The 26,656-nt window shown below is 45.3% G+C and overlaps 1 protein-coding gene across 1 annotated transcript in view; it reads left to right on the plus strand.

Annotated features, from left to right (window-relative positions):
- Positions 1-3,534: 3,534 nt before the first annotated feature.
- LOC123999571 (junctophilin-3-like) overlaps positions 3,535-26,656 on the plus strand; it is a 43,390-nt gene continuing 20,268 nt past the window's right edge. Inside the window, exons 1-2 of the mRNA XM_046305479.1 lie at positions 3,535-4,940; positions 15,372-16,161. Coding sequence (XP_046161435.1) covers positions 4,559-4,940; positions 15,372-16,161 — 1,172 coding nt within the window. The 5' untranslated portion in view covers positions 3,535-4,558. The remainder of the gene's footprint in view (positions 4,941-15,371; positions 16,162-26,656) is intronic.

A 26,656-nucleotide genomic window follows, 5' to 3' on the forward strand; every position in this document is an offset into this window, starting at 1 on the left:
TAGACTTTACCGTTACGAGCCCTTCCCAATAATGCAGAGTATAAAAATAAATAAGAAATAGTAACATGAGGAATAAAATAAAATACACAATAATGGAGCTACAGTATCCAGTATACAGGGAATACCAGTACCAGATCAATGGGCAGAGGTACAAGGTATTTGAGGTATATACTGTATGTACATGAAGGCAGAGTAGTGACTAGGGGAGTAAAATAAAGAACAGAGTAGCAGCAGCAAATAATGAGTGGAAAAGTGTGGGTGTATAATGTGTATGTTTGTGCATTTGTGTTGTGTCGGTCTGCGTGTGTGTGTTGTGTATGTGTGCATATGTAGTGTATGTGAATGTGAGTGGGTTTTGTTTGGCAATGTAGTGTGTATGAGTGAGTGTGTATATGGTTTGTATATATAGTCTACTGAATGTGCATAGGGTCAGTGCAGATAGTTTGGGTACCATTAATTTACTATTTAGGAGTCTGGCTATTTAGCAATCTTATGGCTTCGGGGTAAAAGCGGTCTTGGAGCCTGTTGGTCCGAGAGCCGATGCTCTGGTACCGTTTGCCAGACAGTAGCAGAGTGAAAAGTTTATGGCTTGGGTGGCTGGAGTCTTTGGCAATTTTTCGGGCCTTCCTCTGATACCGCCTGATATAGCGGTCCTGGATGGCAGGGAGATCGGTCCCAGCGATGTACTGGGCTGTCCGCACCAAGCCTCTGTTGCACTTTGCAGTCAAGGGTGGTGCATTTGCCATACCAAGCGGTGATGCTTTTTGAGGATCCAAGGGCCCATGCCAAATATTTTCTGCCTCCTGAAGGGGAAGAAGCGCTGCTGTGCCCTCTTCACGACTGTGCGGGGGGTGTGTGGACCATGTTAGGTCCATAGTGATGTGGACAACAAGGAACTTGAAGCTCCCGTTCCACTACAGCCCTGTTGATGTGAATGGGGGCGTGCTCGGCACTCCATTTTTTGAATTCCACGATCAGTTCCTTTGTCTTGCTGACATTGAGGAAGCGGTTGTTGTCCTGGTACCAGACTGCCAGGTCTCTACCTCTTCTCTATAGGGTGTCTAATCGTCGTCACGGATCAGACCTACCGCTGTCGGGTCATCAGCAAACTTAATGATGGTGCTGGAGTCATGTGCAGCCACGCAGATGTCGGTGAATAGGAAGTACAAGAGGGGACTAAGCGTGCACCTCTGAGGGGCCCCAGTGTTGAGGGTCAGCGTGGCGGATGTGTTGTTGCCTAACCTCACCACATGGAGGTGGTCCGTCAGGAAGTCCAGGATCCAGTTGCAGAGGGAGGCGTTCAGTCCAAGGGTCCTTAGCTTAGTGATGAGCTTGGAGGGCACTATGGTGTTGAATGCTGAGCTGTAGTCAATGAACAGCATTCTCACATAGGTGTTCCTCTTGTCCAGGTGGGAAAAGCCAGTGTGGAGTGCAATAGCGATTGCGTCATCTGTGGATCTGTTGGGGCAGTATGTGAATTGGAGTGGGATCAGGGTATCTGGGAAAAGGGTGTTGATGTGAGCCATGACCAGCTTTTCAAAGTATGTTATGGCTACCGATGTGAGTCCTACGGGACGATAGTCATTTAAACAGGTTACCTTGGCATTCTTGGGCACAGGGACTATGGGGGTCTACTTGAAATATGTAGGTATTACACACTGGGTCAGGGAGAGGTTGAAAACGTGAGTGAAGACACTTGCCAGCTGGCCAGCACATGCTCTGAGTACGCCTCCGGGTAATCCGTCTGGCCCTGCGGCCTTGTGAATGTCAACCTGTTCAAATGTCTTGCACACAGTCATCTGGAACAGGTGGTGCTCTCATGCATGGTTCAGTGTTGCTTACCTCAAAGCGAGCATAGAAGGCATTTAGCTCATCTGGTAGCCTCGCGTCACTGGGCAGTCCGTGGGTGTGTTTCCCTTTGTAATCTGTAATAGTTTTCAAGCCATGCCACATTCGATGAGTGTCAGAGCCAGTGTAGTAGGATTCGATCTTAGCCTTGTATTGACACTGCCTGTTTGATGGTTCATCAGAGGACATAGTGGTATTTTTTTATAAGCATCCGGATAAGTGTCCCGCTCCTTAAAAGCGGCAGTTCTAGCCTTTAGTTCAGTGTGGATGTTGCCTGTAATCCATGATTTCTGGTTGGGATATGTACGTACTGTCACTGTGGGGACAACATCGTTGATGCACTTATTAATGAAGCTAGTGACTGATGTGGTAAACTTTTCAAGGGTGAATCCCAGAACATATTCCAGTCTGTGCTAGCGATACAGTCCTGTAGCTTAGCATCCACTTCTTCGGACCACTTCCACTGGAACATCCTGTTTGAGTTTTTGCTTGTATGCAAGAATCATGAGGATAGCATTATGGTCAGATTTGCCAAATGGAGGGCGATCTTTGTATGCATTTATGTATGTGGAGTAAAGGTGATTTAGAGTTTTTTTCGCCTCTAGTTTCACAGGTGACATGTGTCACACCAACCTTCACTTGGCTCCCCCTCCTGTCCAGCTCTGGCGTTCGGGGTCGCCTGGCCTTCTAGCTGCTGCCGAACCAACTGCTGGTAAACGCCCTTCAATCATCATCCCCAGACTTGTCTCGTCATCATCACACACTCCTGGTTCCAATCCCCACTCTATCACAGTGTATATATACTCCCTCTGCCTTTTGTCTTTGTTGGTCATTGCAAATGTTACTTGTTTTCCTGAGAGGAATCTCTCCTACTATTTCCTGAGTACTTTATATTTTGCACTTTGGGTTCACCCTGTGCCTTTTTTCATCTAAATCGAGGTTAGTGATTGCTGTTCTGATGTCCAAAAGCTATTTTGGTCATAGGAAACATTGGCAGAAACATTATGTACAAAATATTTGATCAGTGCAAAAAAGCACACAAAATAGCAGAATTGGTCAGGAGCCCGTAAAACGGCTGCTATCCATTACAGCGCCATTTTGAAAAGGAGAACATGACCTTGTCACTATGCCCTTGTCACTATGACCTTGTCACTATGACCTTGTCATCTTCACCTTGTCATAACATAGAGATGTTTAACTCAGCATCCTCTTCATCTGTATCTTTCAATAATGTCTTAACTTTGGATGTTAAAATGTAAATCATTTAAGTTAGGTATGTCAATGTTATTCCTCTGATATCATGTCAAACTAATGTGCATCACATTATTATTATTACAGTATTAAGAGTGTTTATGGAAGATTACCTAACATAATGATTCAACAGAACTCTGGTAAATAATATCTAATAAACAGATTGACCAGTCTCTATCTATTACCATATAATTATCTTACATAATGATTAAATATGTTTTTATGCACAGACCAGCGATGGAGAGGTGAAAGGGCTAAGGCATGCAAATAGAAAAGCAATCTCTGCTCTTCAGGGCTGCAAAAGAGAGAGGAGAGAGGCTTGGATGTTATGCTGCCTCTGTCTCTTTAAAAACAGGAGCATGCATGTGAGGGGGAGGGGGTGTTGGCTGCATTGGAACAGTCCTCCTCTAATGAGCAGATTTGAGAGACACCAGAGAGAGGGAGAGAGAGAAAGAGAGAGAGAGAGAGAGAGAGAGAGAGAGACCCAACCATAAGGAGAGAAGTGGGGAATAAGACAACAACCGAAAAGGCAGATAGTGATACATAACAATTAAGAGCATGGCGCATTAAGAGGAGGAAAAGCAGAGATAAATCTGGATTTCTCACAAGAAAGGGAACAAGAATAAAAGCATCAGCATCGCTCAACCACTTAAGGACGTGGATGAAAAAAGAGAGAGGGAAAGGGAAAAGAAAGGAGGAAAATAATCAGATCACTTGTTTTTTTTTCATGGTCCGTGTGCGCACTTGCTGTTGGTGAGAGTGTACGTATGTATGTGTGCATATGGGAAGAGACTGCATTGCTGTTCACTAGCAGAGGCATCAGGAGAGAAACAAGCTGAATCCCTCTTTTTTTCTTTCTCTCTCTCTGTTTCTGTATTGCACTGTGCGGCAGGAGCATGTTGGGTGGGTTGGGTACAGACGACAAGCTGAGCCAGCCAGAAGTGATGGATCTGTAAAGCTGGAAATGGTGTCGGATCTGGCCAGCGGCTGACTGTTAGCTGTGTTACCTGGGGTTTCTAGGTGGAGCCTGGTGGTGCTCAGCTGCCAGGGAGCGCTAAAGAGTGGCTGGGAGAGTGCCGGCGGTGGGGCCCTGTGTGGAGGGAGGGGGAAAGAACCCAAAACCTGGAGAAGGAGGGTTTTCTGCATCTGTGTCAGCAGGGAAGTCACATGGCTGGCATAGGCCTTTTCCCATTTGTGAGCTGCGGCTGTAGGAGATTGGACTGGGAGTGACAGTGAACCACAGCTCCAGGATAATGGTCTGAAGAGGCTCACGCTGCTCCGGCCTCACAGGAGGGACCCTACACTCTGGGGGCTATTTTTCTTTTTCTTCTTTAAGTCAACCCAGGGGATTTGTATGTGTGTCTTCCTCCCCCTCACACCTCATCATCACCAACTCCGACCCCAACTGTGTTTTTTCTTTTTTTGAGATTTGGGGGATTTGCCAAAACCTATTTCATGCATGTCCACTGGGGGCAGGTTCAACTTTGATGATGGGGGGTCATACTGTGGCGGGTGGCAGGAAGGCAAAGCCCACGGCCATGGCATCTGCACTGGGCCGAAGGGCCAAGGCGAGTACTCAGGGTCCTGGAGCCATGGTTTTGAGGTGGTGGGGGTGTACACCTGGCCCAGTGGGAACACCTACCAGGGCACCTGGGCGCAAGGCAAGCGCCATGGGATTGGGGTTGAGAACAAGGGCAAGTGGGTGTACAAGGGGGAGTGGACAAGTGGATTTAAGGGACGCTACGGCCTCAGGGAGAGCACCGGCACCAGCGGGAAGTACGAGGGAACCTGGAACAACGGTCTTCAGGACGGATACGGTACGGAGACCTACTCTGATGGAGGTAAGACCCAGACTCAGACTGAGTCATGTTATGGCTGAGTAGTACCCTCTGTGTAAGGCATCAACACACACACAAACACACACAAAATTGAACTGTCTCCTGCTTCATTATTCTCCTGTTACTCAGAAACTAAGCTCTCTTTCTCTGTCCATCTGTCATTTAAGTAAGCAGTTCCACTGCTCGAGCTGCAATGGGAGATACATTTAGAGGCCCAAACTAAGGCCTTCCGGACTCTGCATGCAGTCGGAGAGAGAGAAAGAGATATTCCAGATTACCTGTACAGCCATGAATAGGAAATAAGCAGTCAGGGTGAAGTTCCCATAACCAGACAGAGAAACTCATGGTAAATCTGGCTGGGCAACCTGGTCTCAGAGCATTTTGTATCCTTCTGTACGTAAATCCCAGACGTTCCATTTAGTATGATATGTTACGTTTCATATGGTATGTATTCATTTGTTTGTGTCCATCACCCATTTCATATGATATGTTACAATTTATAATGCTAAAGTTGTCTCAAAGAACTCACAATCTTTGAGTTGCTCGACTTTCGTCCACCGCAACCAACAAACCTACATTCATTTTTTGTAACCATACCAAGTGTAACATATCATACTAATTTGTTGGTCTCAGTGGAAAAGGAGGGCCAACAGTTCCCCATTAACATCGACGGGACTGAAGTGGAGGAGTCGAGAGTTTCAAGTTCCTTGATGTCCACATCACCGACAAACTTTCATGGTCCAAACATACCAAGACAGTCATGAAGAGAACACAACAACATCTTTCCCCCCCAGGAGACGGAAAAGAATTTGCATGGGTACCCATATCCTCAAAAAGTTCTACAGCTGCACCATCGAGAGCATCCTGACCGGTTGCATCACCGCCTGGTATGGTAACTGCTAGGTATTTGACTGTAAGTCGCTACAGAGGGTAGTATGGCCCAGTACATCACTGGGGCCAAGCTTCCTGACATCCAGGACCTATATACTAGGCGGTCAGAGGAAGGCCCAAAAAATTGTCAAAGACTCCAGTCACCCAAGTCATAGACTTTGCTACCATATGGAAAGTGGTACTGGAGTGCCAAGTCTAGGACCAAACTTCTCCTTAACAGCTTCTAACATCAAGTCATAAGACTGCTGAACAATTAATCCTCCCTGACTATTTACATTGACCCCTCCCCCCCCATTTGTTTTTACACTGATGCTATTTGCTGTTTATTATCAATGCATAGTCACTTTACAAATGACCTCGACTAACCTGTACACCCGCACATTTACTCAGTACTGGTACTCTCTATATATAGCTTCGTTATTGTTATGTACATTTATTGTGTTACTGTTTGATTGATACATTTTTCTTAACTTTAATTTATATAGTAAATATTTGATTAACTATATTTCTTGAACTGCATTGTTGGCTAAGGGCTTGTAAGTAAACATTTCATGATAAGGTTGTTGTATTTGAGGCATGTGACAAATACAATTTGATTTGATTTACGTTTACTATGTTACGGCTAGTCTATGAGACCAGGCTGGGCTGGGAGAGATCTAGTTCTAAGGCCATAAATGCTCTACACACTTTGAAGATGACAGTGATGAGAGCCTGGAAGTCCTTACATCTCTCCTAAGGTGGATTCCAGGTCCATCCAGATATATTCATCAAAACATTTCATATCACAAAACAAAGGTACTAAAACAATCACACAGTTAAAGGACATAACTGTCTGTAGAATAGTTTGAATTATTCTGGTGAAACCTCCTGGTGCAACACCATTGTTAAGCTTATATAACTCTCTAGCACCTTACACAATCATGCACCCAACTAGCAGCCCACCCAACACTGGCTGAACGAGGAGAGAGAGCAGGCTAATGGGGACAGAATATGCAGAACAGATATGATACAGTACTATATCCACAATGATAACAGTTACAGTATCCACTCTGAAAAGAGCACTAGGCCTGTGAGGCTTTGTTATAATGAAATGAGTATGAGATGTAATAGAGAGAAATGGATTTGGAGAAGATAAACTGGTAGATAAAGATGTATGAGAATGAGGAATAGTTGATTATTGTCATATGAGAGACACTCAGATACTTGATATCTACAGTCAGTATTCATTATGTAACACTTCACTGTGTCTATAAATCAGTCAGTGTCTTTAAAAGACACCAGTATACTCCTCGTGTCTGTAAGCTACAGCATTTTTTGCCAAACAACAACGTTAATCAGCTGATTACAACATCCATCATCGTAAATAAGAAATAGTCTTGCATTCTACCCCCGATCTGTGATCACATATGTTGCATAACCTTATCAAACCACAACTGAAAGGAGGAAAAGGATCTATGCTCTGAGCAGTTGTTTTTCTGTCTCCCTCGTGCCTCACTGCCTCTTGTCTCTGTACAGTAAGTTGCTGTGGAAACGCACAGACACGCAGCAAGTCAGCGTGTCACAGGGGAGTCAGTGTTCCTTGCTCTGATTGGCTGGTTGATTTTGCTAATGGGGTTTACTTATTTGGGCACTAATCTGGCTGCTTAATCACAATCACAGTAGACAGTGACAGAGAGGAGGGAGGAGTCAAAGCTACAGAGAGGTTAAAGTAGCATTGTCTTTCCAATGTCTTACCCCTCAGATGGAGTCAGACATTCTATACTGCCAATGGCCATGGAATAAGGGACCCATCCAAGGTATCTATGGAGAACACTTCAACAGTCTGTGTTAATAATTGTCATGTAGCTAATTTACAAGTGTTTCTGATGGTTGTTGACGCTCCATTGTACACCATCAGTCACATGATAATGATCAAAGTGATTGCTGATTATCACACACTATGTGATTGGGAGTAAAACACACTCACAAAACTGAAAGCTACAGGAAACTGCCCTGACAGTTGTCTATCTGGATATGAGTCAACCTGTTCAACCTTACAGTACAGTAGTCTTTATAATGTGATCCCTGACCTACATACCAACATGGTTGTTAAGAAGTGGTTTGAACCATGTACAGATGTGGAGGGGTCTACGGTTTGTTGTTATATCATCCTGCATGGTGTGTTACCGTAGTTATTAAAGAACATATCTTGTTGCTGTTGAACCAGATTATGTTATGAGGCCAAATAAATAGCATGCTCAGTTATTCAAAATTATGACCACGATGTAAATCAATTTTGAGATGTACAGGGCAATTTTGGGAGAATTAGCGTTCAAATGATAAATCAATAGTCTGATGTTTCTATGTGTTAATAATCCTTAAATGGAAAAATCTAAGACAGGGGCACACCATCACCTCTCTGTGACAGAAAAAGCTCAAAACCAAATCCCGGATAACATCCGTAGTCGATTTAAGCTTACTGAGAGATTTAGCTTTTAACTGCAGCTCATTTTGAATGTTGACGTTTTTGCAACAGTTTTGCTCGCTGTATTCTGTTCTGGATTGCAGTCTGTCCGTGTCTGTTCTAGCCAGAAACCACTTTATGTCACAAAAACTTTTCCAAACTCTTTCCCTGGCTGCCACTACTCTTGCTCAACTAAAACTGTAATCTGTCTGATCTAAATGTTTTAAGTGAGTTCAACAACAAAACGAGGTAAATTGGTCGAACATTTTGTCATTTAGAAATGGTTCTATATATAATTGAATTAAGTTATCTCTATAAACTCTATATATATATATACACTATACATGCGAAAGTATGTAGACACCCCAACAAATTAGTGGATTCGCTATTTCAGCCACACCCGTTGCTGATAGGTGTATAAAATCGAGCACACAACCATGCACTCTCCATAGACAAACATAGGCAGTAGAACCATTAAGTGGCACCTTTCCAACAAGTCAGTTCATCAAATTTCTGCCCCGATCAACTGTAAGTGCTGTAATTGTGAAGAGGAAACATCTAGGAGCCACAACTGCTCAGCCATGAAGTGGTAGGCCACATAATCTCACAGAACGGGTCTATCGAGTGCTGAGGCGCATAGCCCATAAAAATTGCCTATCCTCGGTTGCAACACTCACTCCAGAGTTCCAAACTCCCTCTGGAAGCTACGTCAGCACAATAACTGTTTTTTTCCGGGAGCTTCATGAAATGGGTTTCCAGTGGTGTAAAGCTTGCCGCCATTGGATTTTGGAGCAGTGGAAACACGTTTTCTGGAGTGATAAATCACGCTTCACCACCTGGCAGTCCGACAGACTAATCTGGGTTTAGCGGATGCCAGGACAACTGTAAAGTTTGGTGGAGGAGGAATAATGGTCTGTGGCTGTTTTTCATGGTTAAACCTATGCACCATAGTTCTAGTGAAGGGCAAACTTAACGCTTCAGTATTCAATTACATTCTAGATGATTCTGTGCTTCCAATTTTGTGGCAACAGTTTGGGGGAAGGTGCTTTCCTGTTTCAGCAGGAAAGCACCCCATGCATAAAGCAAGGTCCATACAGAAATGGTTTGTCGAGATCGGTGTGGAAGAACTTGACTGGCCTGCACAGAGCCCTGACCTCAACCCCTTCGAACACCTTCGGGATCAATTGGAACTCAGACGGCGAGCCAGGTCTGATCGCCCAACATCAGTGCCTGACCTCACTAATGCTCTTGTGGCTGAATGGAAGCAAGTCCCAGCAGCAATGTTCCAACATCTAGTGAAAAGCCTTCCCAGAAGAGTGGAGGCCATTATAGCAGCAAAGGGGGGACCAACTCCATATTAATGCCCATGATTTTGGAATGATGGAATAGTGTTCAACAAGCAGGTGTCCACATACTTCTGGTCATATAGTGTACAATTAGGAGAGCCTAAAGATAAATAATCCAATTGTTTAGAGAGAATTTGAAATCAGTTTTTAATAAAGCAGTCAAATTTAAGGTGTGTGTTGCAAGTCAATGGTACCTAAATTAGCATTTTCCAAATCATGTCCAAATCATCTATAAATAACTTCATTGAGTTAAACAGGCCGTTTTGTGATACATTAGGATGATTTGGACATGATTTGGCGCAATAATGAAAAGAGGGACCTTACATCAAAACCCCATAATAGTGGGGATATTAATAGTGAGATGTGTAATGCCATTTTGTTTCAATATTTATACATTTTAATTAAAATAATAAAATCATTTTTTTAAATACTAAAAAATGTACCTGGTAGATGGGCAAAATGCACAATTTCTATTTTCCTTCATAGTTTGTTTGCCTAAGCATAACCATCACCAGATTCTCTGTCTGTCTCTCTCACTCTCTCTCTCTGTCTGTCTCTCTCACTCTCTCTCTCACACACAAACATACAAGTCTGAAGTGCAAGTGCTGACTTTGTAAAATATGAATAATTCATATATAATTCATAAATTCAATTTCCTCTGTCATGAATTTAACTCACAATGCGGCCTAAAATATCAAAATGAGATTCATCATTTGATTACAGATTTAGTAGGCCTAAACTTTGAAAAAGACGCGCCATCTCTGTTGGAGTGAATATACAACAGACAAGTTTAATCTAGAAACAGAAGAACACATAACTATCATGAATTCAGACAGGGGGTTGGTTGGCGCGTGATCTAATCAGAGTTTCTCTGATGTTTTCGCGTCTTTGATCTTTCCACGTTTAACCATTTCCATGCTGTCCCCTGTACTGCTGTTGCAAAACCCATCTCGCAGCCCTTCGGCGGAAAACCTCCACCGGATTCGTTTTAACATCTGAGTTGTATAGTCCATAGAAAACCAATACGCAAATAAACGACAGAGGATTATTGTAGTCAGGCTACATGCATCACATACCAGGCCGAATCTGAACGCCGGCAGCATGTGACACGTTGTGAATTAAAATATATTTTCAGAATCCTAGATGTTTTCATAGCTGTGGGGAAATTGAATAATATGCTTGCCTCACTGATTATTAACACGACTTAGAGATGCCTCCACGACGCGGAGTTTTCTACCACAGCCAAATTAACTGATGAAACTAGCGTCGATCTGAATTGAAATAGGCTTTCCGACTTCCTGTTAGAGCTGTAAGCGCACATACAAGCGTGGGAAACTGTTCAGGCAAACCAATGATGAACGTGCATCCATCCACCCCCACAGAGAGAATTCTATCATTTCAGCACCTTGGAGAGCTCCAATGACAATAGGCCTACACTTTGGGTCACGATGCAGCGTATTAAAACATTCCTAAAGTCTATAAGGCTACACAAGGATGACACAACTCAAGTAAGCATATAATATGTTTTGCTTGATGTGGAATGATTCATGGCATGTGTAATGACAGGATTTTTATGTCAATGTCAAAATTAAGCCAGAAGGAAAATGTCACTGACATTTCAGGAGCACTTGATACTTTGAATTCAATTAACACATATTTGTTAAAAGTATATTCAGGTAGACTACTGCATTTTTCTATGCTAGATGTGGCATTGTATTTATTTTGCCTCATAATTAATGTTCATGTGTGCAAACTTGCATCAGGCATTAGCCTAGCTATGCTTTACTAATGGCTGTAGTGAGATACAAGTAATGGTGAAATGATGATCCCATGGCTATGTCAATGGATTGCCAAAGAATCAGAGTTTACGTTCGCTGCTCTCTCCTGGGAGAGAGACGTCCCTCTCAACTCTTTTAAAGCTTCACCTCCTTCACTGAGAAGTGTTCTGCTGTTGCAGGTCGGGGACTTTTTTTTTTTGTGTGTGTGGGGGGGGGGGTACACACAAGTCTTTCATTATGATCTGATTCTAGCTAATGTGTCTGCAAACTATAATAACAATTTAATATGATGTGGTCTGATCCAAAATGGACCTAATCAAACTGTCAAGAGAGGATAAGTCACTTATCTGCGTATATGGACTCGGTTGAAACCAGACATAACCCAAGTCATTTCAGTCTGGACCTTATTTCAGCTGTGTCGCAAAAGCTAACAATTAAAATAAAAAAATCAGACAGAAGAAGCACTCATACTTCCTCCCTCCCTCTCTCTATCTCTGGAGTGTCTGTGCTGGGATCAATGAAATCAAATTAAATCAAGAGCTGGAAAACAGGAAGTGATCCTAGATAGATAGATGTGCCAGAGCAATGCTGGAAGGCCCTAGCTAATTCTCATGCTCTCTCTCTCTCTCTCTCTCTCTCTCTCTCTCTCTCTCTCTCTCTCTCTCTCTCTCTCTCTCTCTCTCTCTCTGTCTGTCTGTCTGTCTGTCTGTCTGTCTGTCTGTCTGTCTGTCTGTCTGTCTGTCTGTCTGTCTGTCTGTCTGTCTGTCTGTCTGTCTGTCTGTCTGTCTGTCTGTCTGTCTGTCTGTCTGTCTGTCTGTCTGTGCCTGTGCCTGTCTGTGCCTGTCTGTCTGTCTGTCTGTGCCTGTCTGTGCCTGTCTGTCTGCCTGCCTGTCTGTCTGCCTGCCTGCCTGCCTGCCTGCCTGCCTGCCTGCCTGCCTGCCTGCCTGCCTGCCTGCCTGCCTGCCTGCCTGCCTGCCTGCCTGCCTGCCTGCCCTGCCTGCCCTGCCTGCCTGCCTGCCTGCCTGCCTGCCTGCCCTGCCTGCCTGCCTGCCTGCCTGCCTGCCTGCCTGCCTGCCTGTCTGTCTGTCTGTCTGTCTGTCTGTGCCTGCCTGCCTGTCTGTCTGTCTGTCTGTCTGTCTGTCTGTCTGTCTGTCTGTCTGTCTGTCTGCCTGCCTGCCTGTCTGTCTGTCTGTCTGTCTGTCTGTCTGTCTGCCTGTCTATGGGAATATCAGTGTAATCCTATCAGTTGGGGCCTGTGTTTGATCCATCATAAGGCACACAGCTGTTGACTGATAGGATCGGGCGGGTGTGCCCAGATGTCGGCCAGCTGTCTCTGTGACGGTCAGACGTATGTGGAACGGGGGGAGGTATGACAATGATTAATACCTCCACATGAGAGATATGTTAGAGCTTGGTCTTAGTCTTGCCCTCTCCCTCTTTCTCTCTTCTCTGTCTACCTATTTCACCCCCCCCCGCACACACTCAAACGCACAGAAATATTCAATGCCCACCCAGACTGCCAGGCCTGTTTTGAAGAGTAGTAGGTTTCAGTAGGTTTCCATCCTACTGTGGTAGCAGCAGTAGAAGTAGCATCAGTAGCAGCAGTAGAAGTAGCAGCAGTAGAAGTAGCAGCAGCAGTAGCAGCAGAAGTAGAAGCAGTAGCAGCAGTTGAAGTAGTAGCAGCAGTAAAAGTAGCAGCAGTAGAAGTAGCAGTAGTAGAAGTAGCAGCAGTATCAGCAGTAGAAGTAGCAGCAGTAGAAGTAGCAGCAGTAGCAGCAGTAGAAGTAGCAGCAGTAGGAGTAGCAGCAGTAGCAGCAGTAGAAGTAGCAGCAGTAGCAGCAGTAGAAGTAGCAGCAGCAGTGTGTTGCTGTGGGGGTGGGGATATCCCACACTCTCTCTGCTGTTGCCTCATTGAGCCATCCAACCTTATGCATTTCACTGACACGCCAGCCCAAAGATAGCAATGAAGGCAGAGAGGAAAGGGGAGAGTGTATGTGTGTGTGTGTGCGCGCGTGCGTGTGTGTGTGTGCATCCTTATATGGGCCTACACAGATGTAGGATCTAAATTTGATCCAGTTTGCTACAGCAGGAAAATAATCATGCAGCAAGAGGAAATACTAATTATTATGAGGATTATAATTCATGGACATGTAGGGTACATTTTTCATAAGGGAAAATCAAGTCCGAAATGTCAATGTGAAAATTACAAACTTTAGAAGCCTTTTAAAACCTCAAATACACCACAAGTTTTCGGTACAGTTCTCCTGCAACAGGGTGATCCAATTAAGATCCTACATCTGTATGTGTGCTGATTCCACATTAAGCAGCAAATTCTAGAAAGCTTGCTGCGATGAATCACCGAGCAGAAGAGCTGTTACATCAGAGGGTTTGCTCAGTCATTGGCAGCATGGAAAGGACGGAAGATAGATGAATACTTGTACATGGATGGATCCTATAAATCGGGCAATTAGTCCAGCAGTCCTCAAAAGAATAGTAAAACACGGAAACATTTTGTCTGTCCCCACAAAGAAAAACACTATTTTAGGCTTAGTGTTTAGGTTTAGGGTTAGGGTTACAATTAGGGTTAGTGTTACAATTAGGATTAGGGGTTAGGGGTTAGAGTTAAGAGATTTGGGGTTAGGTTTGGGGTTAAGGTTAGGGTTAGGGAAATATGATTTTGAATGGGAATCAATTGTTTGGTCCCCACAAGGATTGTGTGTGTGTGTGTGTGTGTGTGTGTGTGTGTGTGTGTGTGTGTGTGTGTGTGTGTGTGTGTGTGTGCGTGCGTGCGTGCGTGCGTGCGTGCGTGCGTGCGTGCGTGCGTGCGTGCGTGCGTGCGTGCGTGCGTGCGTGCGTGCGTGCGTGCGTGCATGCATGTGAGAGAGAGACAGAGAGAGATGCAGTGAATTGTCCTAGATTTCAGCACTACAGAGATATCCAACAGATGGACCTATACTGGAATGGGAAATAGAGAAAAAGAGAGTAAAAATCCTGCGGCATCTTTAAAATATAAACTACTAAGGCAGTGTACTGAACAAGTATTGGACCTATTCACAGACTAAATAGACTTAGAGTGTAGTTCACAATAGGAAACAATGCTACCTATCCCTATAGATATGTCATGTATTGCATCGGGCTGAAAATCGGGCTGAAAACCTTTGACATAATATAGCACCACTGAATTGAATTATGGAATCCAGTGCCCAGTGGAGCCTCACCTTTGACCCTAGCCAGTCAGGGTCAGTCCTTTGATACGCTGTTCAGGCACCTAATGTCCATTTGCTACCTCTATATAGGAACACACTGAGACATGATCAATCAGAGAGGTTGGCAGACGACATGATGACCAGCTGCCATACTGGACATTTCATAGAAAAGAACATTACATTATTTTGTTGGCAATATGACCCCTAAATAACAGTGCTGACAGGTAACGGGATGGATATAGTGATAGATAACGGGATGGACATGCTGATAGATGTTATGAGTGCTCTTCACTTACTATCTCGCCACAGTTTCCCTCATACATGTATTGATGACTGGGATACAGCCTGGGATGCAGTATTTTTACTTGATATCCTTAGTATAGTAGTGTTGGTACTGGCGGTATTAGTAGTGGTAGTAGTAGTAGTATGTTTGGTTGTTGTTATTATGGTAATACTGCATGGTTTAGTCCCTAATTGAAGCACTTGAACTTAGTGTTTCAGGTAAGATGCAGACAATGCTGGAGGAGAAGAGTGTGTGTTCAGGCAGCGAGTATTACTGTAGTAGGCTGTAATGTCATCAGCTGAGTCCCGACACAGACAAAGAGGCATTTACACATGCTAGACTCTGCAGTATGTTCATTAGCCCCCTTAGGCACATATCTCTATCTCTAGTGTTGTTGTTGTATTGTGAAATATAAAAATGAATAATTTATTGATATGCTGTTATATCATATTGGTATGCATTGTGACCTTTGTCTCTCTCTTTGCAGGTACGTACCAGGGCCAGTGGCTGGGGGGGATGCGACAGGGATACGGCCTGCGGCAGAGTGTGCCGTACGGCATGGCAGCCGTCATCCGCTCTCCGCTGCGTACCTCCATAAACTCCTTGCGCTCGGAGCACAGTAACGGGATGGCTCTGCTCCCGGACCGGGCCGGCGTGGCGTGCGTGGGTGGGATGGGCTCTGCTGGCAGTCCGGCCGTGTCGCGGGGGGGCTTCGTGCTCACGGCACCCAGCGAGGCAGAGCTGCTGAAGGGCAAGAAGAAGGGTCTGTTCCGAGGTCGCTCGATCCTCAGTGGACTCAAACTGAGGAAGTCCGAGTCCAGGAGCTCTCTAGCCAGCCAGCGCTCCAAGCAGAGCTCGTTCCGCAGCGAGGCGGGCATGAGCACGGTCAGCTCAGTCAACTCCACCATCAGCCTGGGAGAAGGCGAGGCCGAACTGGCCGCTGCCGAGGATGATGTGGACGCCACGGCAACAGAGACCTACTGCGGTGAGTGGAAGAACGACAAGCGCACAGGCTTTGGCGTGAGCCGGCGCTCGGACGGCCTGCACTATGAGGGGGAGTGGGTGGGAAACAAGCGGCACGGGTACGGCTGCACCACCTTCCCTGACGGGACCAAGGAGGAGGGCAAGTACAAGCAGAATGTCCTGGTGAGCGGCAAGAGAAAGAACCTGATCCCCCTCAGAGCCAGTAAGATCAGAGAGAAGGTGGACCGGGCTGTGGACGCGGCCGAGAAGGCTGCAGACATCGCCAAGCAGAAGGCTGAGATCGCCATGTCCAGGTAAGCCCCAGAAACAGGTCCATATGACCTTCTTTATAGGCCTTACTAGGAGTAGGGTCTTATTATAAACTGGGTGGTTCAAGCCCTGAATACTCATTGGCTGATTGTATATCAGATTGTATACCATGGGTATGACGAAACGTTTATTTTTACTTCTCTAATTATGTTGGTAACCAGTTTGTTTATAATAGCAATAAGGCACCCCAGGGGTTTGTGATATATGGCCAATATACCACGGCTAAGGTCTGTATGCAGGCACTCCGCGTTGCATTGTGCATAAGAACAGCCCTTAGCCGTGGTATATTGGCCACATACCACACCCCCTCGTGCTTTATTGCTTAATGATAGCAGTCTGTGTATAGGAGGCTGGAAGAGAGTCATCTTTGGGTCTGGCTTGATGGATAGAGAGCTTAGAGTACCTCCAAATAGCAATTACTAGGGTTTAGTTTGCAGTGGCAAACTGTGACTGTTGGACATACGCCTTCAGTGTACCAAACTCAAAAATTACTATCACAAAAAGTGACAACGATGACACATCAAAGGATGTGATTGTGACTCGCTCATGATCGGTAGTGTTAGTGTGGGCTATAAGCAAATACAAAATAAAAAAATAATATGCCATATACCAACTTTTGTTTCAGTGGGCATTGCGTATATTCACTTTTAATTGCCATTGATGTGTGTCATTGATGTGTAGTGGAGGTATACTATACACCATATCAATTATGTAGTACAATAGAGAAATCATGCACAAAGTGGCCTACGACATCGCAAAGCACAAATATATTGACATGCATGCAACATAGCTTAGTTTCACCAGAATATCATCTCAAGAGCAAGCAGCTCTCAACTCGTTGTTTGCCTGCAACCTGTAATCAGGGGTAGACGGAACATAGTAAAATTAAAACCAGGACACTAAAAATAGTATTTTTAAAAAATATATAATAATGATTTTTTTAACCTTCATTTAACTAGGCAAGTCAGTTAAGAACATATTCTTATTTACAACGGCCTACCCCGGCCAAACCCAGACGATGCCGGGCCAATTGTTCACCACCCTATGGGACTCCCAATCACAGCCGTATATGATACAGCCTGGATTCGAACAAGGGACTATAGTGACACCTCTTGCACTGAGCTGCAGGGCCCTAGACCGCTGCGTCACTCAGGAGTATGATCTGTTACGTTTGGTATGGTATATAATATGTATTAATTTAATAATAATAATAATATAATCCATTTCATATGATATGTTACGAATTACAATTTATATGATATGTTACGAATTACAATTCATATGATATGTTATGAATTGCAATTCATACAATATGTTAGAAATTTGCAAAGTGGCTAACATTAGCTAGGCTGGGGTTAAGGTTAAGGGTTAAGGTTTTGGTTAGGGTTAAGGTTAGCTAACATGTAAGTAGTTGCAAAGTAGCTAAAAAGTAGTAAGCAGTTGCAAAGATGCTAATTAGCTAAAATGCTAAAGTTGTCTGTGATGAGTTTCGAACACGCAACCTTTGGGACTAATTCGCGTGATTACGTGATATCATGAAGATTTGTATCGGGGGGTCATTTGTTTAGCAAACTCTGCTATCACATGTAGCTTACACTGTAGGCCTACATTGTACAGTAGCATACAGAAACACCATTAGCCAAAAACATAGAGCCACTAGAAAGACAGCAGTCTCACACGGCATGATGTTAAAGGATAAGAAGCTCATTCACTCAGACATAATAAGCCAGTAGGTCCCAATTATAAGAATACAAAAACACAACCATTAGGCTAAGCATTTCTCAATCAAATTGTATAACTATTACTTTTCATCATGTTCATCACACAAAGTAACCAGTGATCAATCTAAAGTTTAAATGCAACGATGTTTCACACACATACTGTAAGTTATTTGCTTACCGCCCAAATAGGTCCACAGACGATGCAATCTCAACCACACTGCACACTGCCCTAACCCATCTGGACAAGAGGAATACCTATGAGAATGCTGTTCATCGACTACAGCTCGGCATTTAACACCATAGTGCCCTCCAAGCTCGTCATCAAGCTCGAGACCCTGGGTCTCGACCCCGCCCTGTGCAACTGGGTACTGGACTTCTTGACCGGCCACCCCCAGGTGGTGAGGGTAGGCAACAACATCTCCACCCCGCTGATCCTCAACACTGGGTCCCACAAGGGTGCGTTCTGAGCCCTCTCCTGTACTCCCTGTTCACCCACGACTGCGTGGCCACGCACGCCTCCAACTCAATCATCAAGTTTGCGGACGACACAACAGTGGTAGGCTTGATTACCAACAACGACGAGACGGCCTACAGGGAGGAGGCGAGGGCCCTCGGAGTGTGGTGTCAGGAAAATAACCTCACACTCAACGTCAACAAAACTAAGGAGATGATTGTGGACTTCAGGACACAGCAGAGGGAACACCCCCCTATCCACATCGATGGAACAGTAGTGGAGAGGGTAGTATGTTTTAAGTTCCTCGGTGTACACATCACAGACAAACTGAATTGGTCCACCCACACAGGCGCAGCAGCGCCTCTTCAACCTCAGGAGGCTGAAGAAATTCGGCTTGTCTCCAAAAGCACTTACAAACTTCTACAGATGCACAATCGAGAACATCCTGTCGGGCTGTATCACCGCCTGGTACGGCAACTGCTCCGCCCACAACCGTAAGGCTCTCCAGAGGGTAGTGAGGTCTGCACAACGCATCACCGGGGGCAAACTACCTGCCCTCCAGGACACCTACACCACCCGATGTCACAGGAAGGCCATAAAGATCATCAAGGACAACAACCACCGGAGCCACTGCCTGTTCACCCCGCTATCATCCAGAAGGCGAGGTCAGTACAGGTGCATCAAAGCTGGGACCGCGAGACTGAAAAACAGCTTCTATCTCAAGGCCATCAGACTGTTAAACAGCCACCACTAACATTGAGTGGCTGCTGCCAACACACTGACTCAACTCCAGCCACTTTAATAATGGGAATGGATGGGAAATGATGTAAAATATATCACTAGCCACTTTAAACAGTGCTACCTAATATAATGTTTACATACCCTACATTATTAATCTCATATGTATACGTATATACTGTACTCTATATCTACTGCATCCTTATGTAATAGATGTATCACTAGCCACTTTAACTATGCCACTTTGTTTAAATACTCATCTCATATATATATACTGCACTCAATACCATCTACTGTATCTTGCCTATGCCGCTCTGTACCATCACTCATTCATGTATCTTATGTACTTATTCTTTATCCCCTTACACTTGTGTCTATAAGGTAGTAGTTTTGGAATTGTTAGCTAGATTACTTGTTGGTTATTACTGCATTGTCGGAACTAGAAGCACAAGCATTTCGCTACACTCGCATTAATATCTGCTAACCATGTGTATGTGTGACAAATAAAATTTGATTTGTTTTGATTTTATTTTATTTTATTTATTTTCAGAGACAGCTAACAACAGCAAGCGAGCTGCAATAAAAAAACACTGTTCCATTCACCAGACAATGATCATTTGAAACATAACTTCTTGTTGAAAGTTCATCTTGAAAAGGGCGAAGCCAGAGTAACAATTTAGCAACAACATCCTCTTCGATAACATGCTGCAGCTGCTACACACTTTTAACAAGCTTACAACAAAAGCTAGCTAGGTAAACCTTGGGAAAACTACTGCTCGCTATTGTGCAGTGACCTGTCCTCCTTCAAGAAGCTGGAAGTTTCCATACGTTTTTGTACGAACCGTCCCACCCAAGTCAAAATGTGATTGGTTGATTCCACTGTTACTCCTAAATTATACCCAAATACAGTTAAATGGCAGATGCCTTCTATCTAGCCTCTGAGGGCCTAGCCAATGGCTGACATAGCTAGCTAGATTTATCTCCCCAGAGACCAACAAATAAAAATTCTGATTGGATATTTTTCTGTTTCAGTGTTAACCCTTTCCTTTCTACAACCACCTGAAGCGTTTCAGTCAGAATGTTCTTGAGAAGGATAATATAATCAGAATACCACTGAAATATTATTGAAAAGATTAAATAGAAATTCAATGTGTGTATATTTTAAGTGTATAAGTGTATATTTTAAAACGACAACAATTATTTTATAAATTCTTAAGTCTTCTCTGAAGGTTTAGAAGGCCCTCACGGTTCCCCAATGTTAGTTTGTGTATCCCCTTCTGGACTGAGGAACTGAAAGAATGTAACATTGAGCTACATTAGTTATTTACATTTACATTTACATTTAAGTCATTTAGCAGACGCTCTTATCCAGAGCGACTTACAAATTGGTGCATTCACCTTATGACATCCAGTGGAACAGTCACTTTACAATAGTGCATCTAAATCTTAAAGGGGGAGGGGGGGGGATACTTATCCTATCTTAGGTATTCCTTAAAGAGGTGGGGTTTCAGGTGTCTCCGGAAGGTGGTGATTGACTCCGCTGTCCTGGCGTCGTGAGGGAGTTTGTTCCACCATTGGGGGGCCAGAGCAGCGAACAGTTTTGACTGGGCTGAGCGGGAGCTGTACTTCCTCAGTGGTAGGGAGGCGAGCAGGCCAGAGGTGGATGAACGCAGTGCCCTTGTTTGGGTGTAGGGCCTGATCAGAGCCTGGAGGTACTGAGGTGCCGTTCCCCTCACAGCTCCGTAGGCAAGCACCATGGTCTTGTAGCGGATGCGAGCTTCAACTGGAAGCCAGTGGAGAGAACGGAGGAGCGGGGTGACGTGAGAGAACTTGGGAAGGTTGAACACCAGACGGGCTGCGGCGTTCTGGATGAGTTGAAGGGTTTAATGGCACAGGCAGGAGCCCAGCCAACAGCGAGTTGCAGTAATCCAGACGGGAGATGACAAGTGCCTGGATTAGGACCTGCGCCGCTTCCTGTGTGAGGCAGGGTCGTACTCTGCGGATGTTGTAGAGCATGAACCTACAGGAACGGGCCACCGCCTTGATGTTGGTTGAGAACGACAGGGTGTTGTCCAGGATCACACCAAGGTTCTTAGCGCTCTGGGAGGAGGACACAATGGAGTTGTCAACCGTGATGGCGAGATCATGGAACGGGCAGTCCTTCCCCGGGAGGAAGAGCAGCTCCGTCTTGCCGAGGTTCAGCTTGAGGTGGTGATCCGTCATCCACACTGATATGTCTGCCAGACATGCAGAGATGCGATTCGCCACCTGGTCATCAGAAGGGGGAAAGGAGAAGATTAGTTGTGTGTCGTCTGCATAGCAATGATAGGAGAGACCATGTGAGGTTATGACAGAGCCAAGTGACTTGGTGTATAGCGAGAATAGGAGAGGGCCTAGAACAGAGCCCTGGGGGACACCAGTGGTGAGAGCGCGTGGTGAGGAGACAGATTCTCGCCACGCCACCTGGTAGGAGCGACCTGTCAGGTAGGACGCAATCCAAGCGTGGGCCGCGCCGGAGATGCCCAACTCGGAGAGGGTGGAGAGGAGGATCTGATGGTTCACAGTATAGAAGGCAGCCGATAGATCTAGAAGGATGAGAGCAGAGGAGAGAGAGTTAGCTTTAGCAGTGCGGAGCGCCTCCGTGATACAGAGGAGAGCAGTCTCAGTTGAATGACTAGTCTTGAAACCTGACTGATTTGGATCAAGAAGGTCATTCAGAGAGAGATAGCGGGAGAGCTGGCCAAGGACGGCACGTTCAAGAGTTTTGGAGAGAAAAGAAAGAAGGGATACTGGTCTGTAATTGTTGACATCGGAGGGATCGAGTGTAGGTTTTTTCAGAAGGGGTGCAACTCTCGCTCTCTTGAAGACGGAATAGTAGTTAGTTATAAACTAGGGTTGGATTACATAGCTGGTTGCTCTTGGATATCACACATGCATGTGGAACTCTGCATCGCCCACTATACTGAGTTCCTCTTCCTGACCAGACCAGACTGTGGTCTGAATGAGGCTGGTATGGATTGTTTAAACACGTTGCCCGGAACCTTGATGGGTCTATATTGATGGGTGAGCAGTAGAGGCAATCAATGATGTGGGTATACACGGTCATGGTGTCATGGCTATGAACTATTACATCATTATTTGAAAGCATGTATGCATTTGTTCATATGTGTGTGTGGGTGTGACGTGTGTGTGTGCGTGCGTGCATGCACATGCGTATGTGTGTCCGTGCATAAGTGCATGTGTGTATGTGTTTTTGTGGCTGACAGAGCGAGATAAAGAGAAAGCCCAATTAGGCCATAAGCTATGATAACAGAATACCTGTGTGATCTGCCTGTTTCTGGACTTTCCTTTGCACTCCTGTGTTGGGCTGTTGAAGCATCTTCCTGGAGGGAGGTGGGAGAAAGGCATGACGGGAGACAGAGAAAGAAAGAGAGATAATATCAGAGATACAGAGAGAGAGAGAGAGAGAGAGAGAGAGAGAGAGAGAGAGAGAGAGAGAGAGAGAGAGAAGAGGCAGGGAGTGATATCTGCATTGGCGGACAGCCTGAGAGAGACACGGGAGGCTGAACTGGAGGCTGGCCACACACACACACACACACACACACACACACACACACACACACACACACACACACACACACACACACACACACACACACACACACACACACACACACACACACACACACACACACACACACACACACACACACACACACACACACACACACACACAATTTTCACATAAATATATGTGCATGCAAACAAATGTTCAAACACCCACGCTTACAACCTTCACACCCAGCACACTCTTCCAAGATCTCCAAAGTCTTAACTATGCATATCGATTAATTATTATATCATAGGATGCATCCCCAAAGGCTATTACTCTAAAAGCTATGAACTATGGACGTTTTGTGGGCATCTGTACACTTCCATGTGTGTGTCTGTGTCTGTGTTTCTACACATACATACAGTATATGCAAGGGTATGCATTTGCTATATTTGGTTCTAAAACTCAAATCCTATTTAAGCTCATCAAACTCTTCCAGGCACACTGGCTACAGCTAAGTACATACACAGGGCAACAGGTAGCCTGGCTGTTAAGAGCACTAGGTCAGTTACCGGACGGTGGTTTGAATCCACGAGCCGACTACGTGACAAATCTGACGATGGGCCCTTGAGAAAGGCACTTAACCCTAATCGCTCCTGTAAGTTTCTCTTGATAAGAGAGTCTGCATATTTTTTATTTTTTTAAGTATAGTAATAGGGCACACTGGCTACAGCTAACTACCTACACAGGACACACTGGCTACAGCTACCTACCTACACAGGACACACTAGCTACAGCTAACTACACACACAGGACACACTGGCTACAGCTAACTACCTACACAGGACACACTGGCTACAGCTAACTACCTAAACAGAACACATTGGCTACAGCTAACTAACTACACAGGGCACACTGGCTACAGCTAACTACCTACACAGGGCACACTGGCTACAGCTAACTACCTACACAGGACACACTGGCTACGGCTAACTATCTACACAGGACACACTGGCTTCAGCTAACTACCTACACAGGACACACAGGCTACAGCTAACTACCTACACAGGGACACTGGCTACAGCTGACTACCTACACAGGGACACTGGCCACAGCTAACTACCTACACAGGAATACTGGCTACAGCTAACTACCTACACAGAGACACTGGTTACAGCTAACTACCTACACAGGACACACTGGCTACAGCTAACTACCTACACAGGGACACTGGCTACATATAGCTACCTACACAGGGACACTGGCTACAGCTAACTACCTACACAGGGACACTGGCTACAGCTAACTACCTACACAGGGCACACTGGCTACAGCTAACTACCTCAAATCAAATCAAATCCAATTTTATTTGTCACATACACATGGTTAGCAGATGTTAATGCGAGTGTAGCGAAATGCTTGTAAATCTAGTTCCGACAATGCAGTGATAACCAACAAGTAATCTAACTAACAATTCCAAAACTACTGTCTTATACACAGTGTAAGGGGATAAGGAATATGTACATAAGGATATATGAATGAGTGATGGTACAGAGCAGCATAGAGTAGATGGTATGGAGTACAGTATATACATATGAGATGAGTATGTAGACAAAGTAAACAAAGTGGCATAGTTAAAGTGGCTAGTGATACATGTATTACATAAGGATGCAGTTGATGATGTAGAGTACAGTATATACATATACATATGAGATGAATAATGTAGGGTAAGTAACATTATATAAGGTAGCATTGTTTAAAGTGGCTAGTGATATATTTACATAATTTCCCATCAATTCCCATTATTAAAGTGGCTGGAGTTGGGTCAGTGTCAATGACAGTGTGTTGGCAGCAGCCACTCAATGTTAGTGGTGGCTGTTTAACAGGCTGATGGCCTTGAGATAGAAGCTGTTTTTCAGTCTCTCGGTCCCAGCTTTGATGCACCTGTACTGACCTCGCCTTCTGGATGATAGCGGGGTGAACAGGCAGTGGTTCGGGTGGTTGATGTCCTTGATGATCTTTATGGCTTTCCTGTAACCTCGGGTGGTGTAGGTGTCCTAGAGGGCAGGTAGTTTGCCCCCGGTGATGCGTTGTGCAGACCTCACTACCCTCTGGAGAGCCTTACGGTTGAGGGCGGAGCAGTTGCCGTACCAGGCGGTGATACAGCCCGCCAGGATGCTCTCGATTGTGCATCTGTAGAAGTTTGTGAGTGCTTTTGGTGACAAGCCAAATTTCTTCAGCCTCCTGAGGTTGAAGAGGCGCTGCTGCGCCTTCTTCACGACGCTGTCAGTGTGAGTGGACCAATTCAGTTTGTCTGTGATGTGTATGCCGAGGAACTTAAAACTTGCTACCCTCTCCACTACTGTTCCATCGATGTGGATAGGGGGGTGTTCCCTCTGCTGTTTCCTGAAGTCCACAATCATCTCCTTAGTTTTGTTGACGTTGAGTGTGAGGTTATTTTCCTGACACCACACTCCGAGGGCCCTCACCTCCTCCCTGTAGGCCGTCTCGTCGTTGTTGGTAATCAAGCCTACCACTGTTGTGTCGTCCGCAAACTTGATGATTGAGTTGGAGGCGTGCGTGGCCACGCAGTCGTGGGTGAACAGGGAGTACAGGAGAGGGCTCAGAACGCACCCTTGTGGGGCCCCTGTGTTGAGGATCAGCGGGGAGGAGATGTTGTTGCCTACCCTCACCACCTGGGGGCGGCCCGTCAGGAAGTCCAGTACCCAGTTGCACAGGGCGGGGTCGAGACCCAGGGTCTCGAACTTGATGACGAGCTTGGAGGGTACTATGGTGTTGAATGCCGAGCTGTAGTCGATGAACAGCATTCTCACATAGGTATTCCTCTTGCCCAGGTGGGTTAGAGCAGTGTGCAGTGTGGTTGAGATTGCATCGTCTGTGGACCTATTTGGGCGGTAAGCAAATTGGAGTGGGTCTAGGGTGTCAGGTAGGGTGGAGGTGATATGGTCCTTGACTAGTCTCTCAAAGCACTTCATGATGACGGAAGTGAGTGCTACGGGGCGGTAGTCGTTTAGCTCAGTTACCTTAGCTTTCTTGGGAACAGGAACAATGGTGGCCCTCTTGAAGCATGTGGGAACAGCAGACTGGTATAGGGATTGATTGAATATGTCCGTAAACACACCGGCCAGCTGGTCTGCGCATGCTCTGAGGGCGCGGCTGGGGATGCCATCTGGGCCTGCAGCCTTGCGAGGGTTAACACGTTTAAATGTCTTACTCACCTCGGCTGCAGTGAAGGAGAGACCGCATGTTTCCGTTGCAGGCCGTGTCAGTGGCACTGTATTGTCCTCAAAGCGGGCAAAAAAGTTATTTAGTCTGCCTGGGAGCAAGACATCCTGGTCCGTGACTGGGCTGGGTTTCTTCTTGTAGTCCGTGATTGACTGTAGACCCTGCCACTTGCCTCTTGTGTCTGAGCCATTGAATTGAGATTCCACTTTGTCTCTGTACTGACGCTTAGCTTGTTTAATAGCCTTGCGGAGGGAATAGCTGCATTGTTTATATTCGGACATGTTACCAGACACCTACACAGGGACACTCTTTATAGATGAGGGCATCTACACCTCGATGCAGCAGGATAATACATTTATCTCAACCCATGTCAGCTGATTCAGTGTGGCACTGCTGTAGCATAGAGAGAGGAAAGGATGAGAGCAGGGGTATGGGGGTATCATTTTGTATTCAGAAACAATAGCAGCCACTGCTTGACTTTAAAGCAGTCATAAAATACAGTAAGGAGAATGTGGGTAACATACCTCTGTCTGTGAGGACAGGGATGCATTTTTCGAGGAACACCGTGTGAGAAGAGATTGACCTCAACCGTTCTATGCTAAACATTTGAATTGCCTCTAGAGCAGTTCTCTGGAGCAAACAGTACACAGGCTAACCCATATATTATGAGAGGAAAGGTATTTTCCTTGTAGAACTCCAAGACAAAGGTTACTCTTCGAGGTAAGATACCAAGAAATAATGCATAGTCACAGAACAATATAGGTAAA

Source organism: Oncorhynchus gorbuscha, linkage group LG02 (assembly GCF_021184085.1).
Source record: "Oncorhynchus gorbuscha isolate QuinsamMale2020 ecotype Even-year linkage group LG02, OgorEven_v1.0, whole genome shotgun sequence".
NCBI classification, from domain to species: Eukaryota; Metazoa; Chordata; class Actinopteri; order Salmoniformes; family Salmonidae; genus Oncorhynchus; species Oncorhynchus gorbuscha.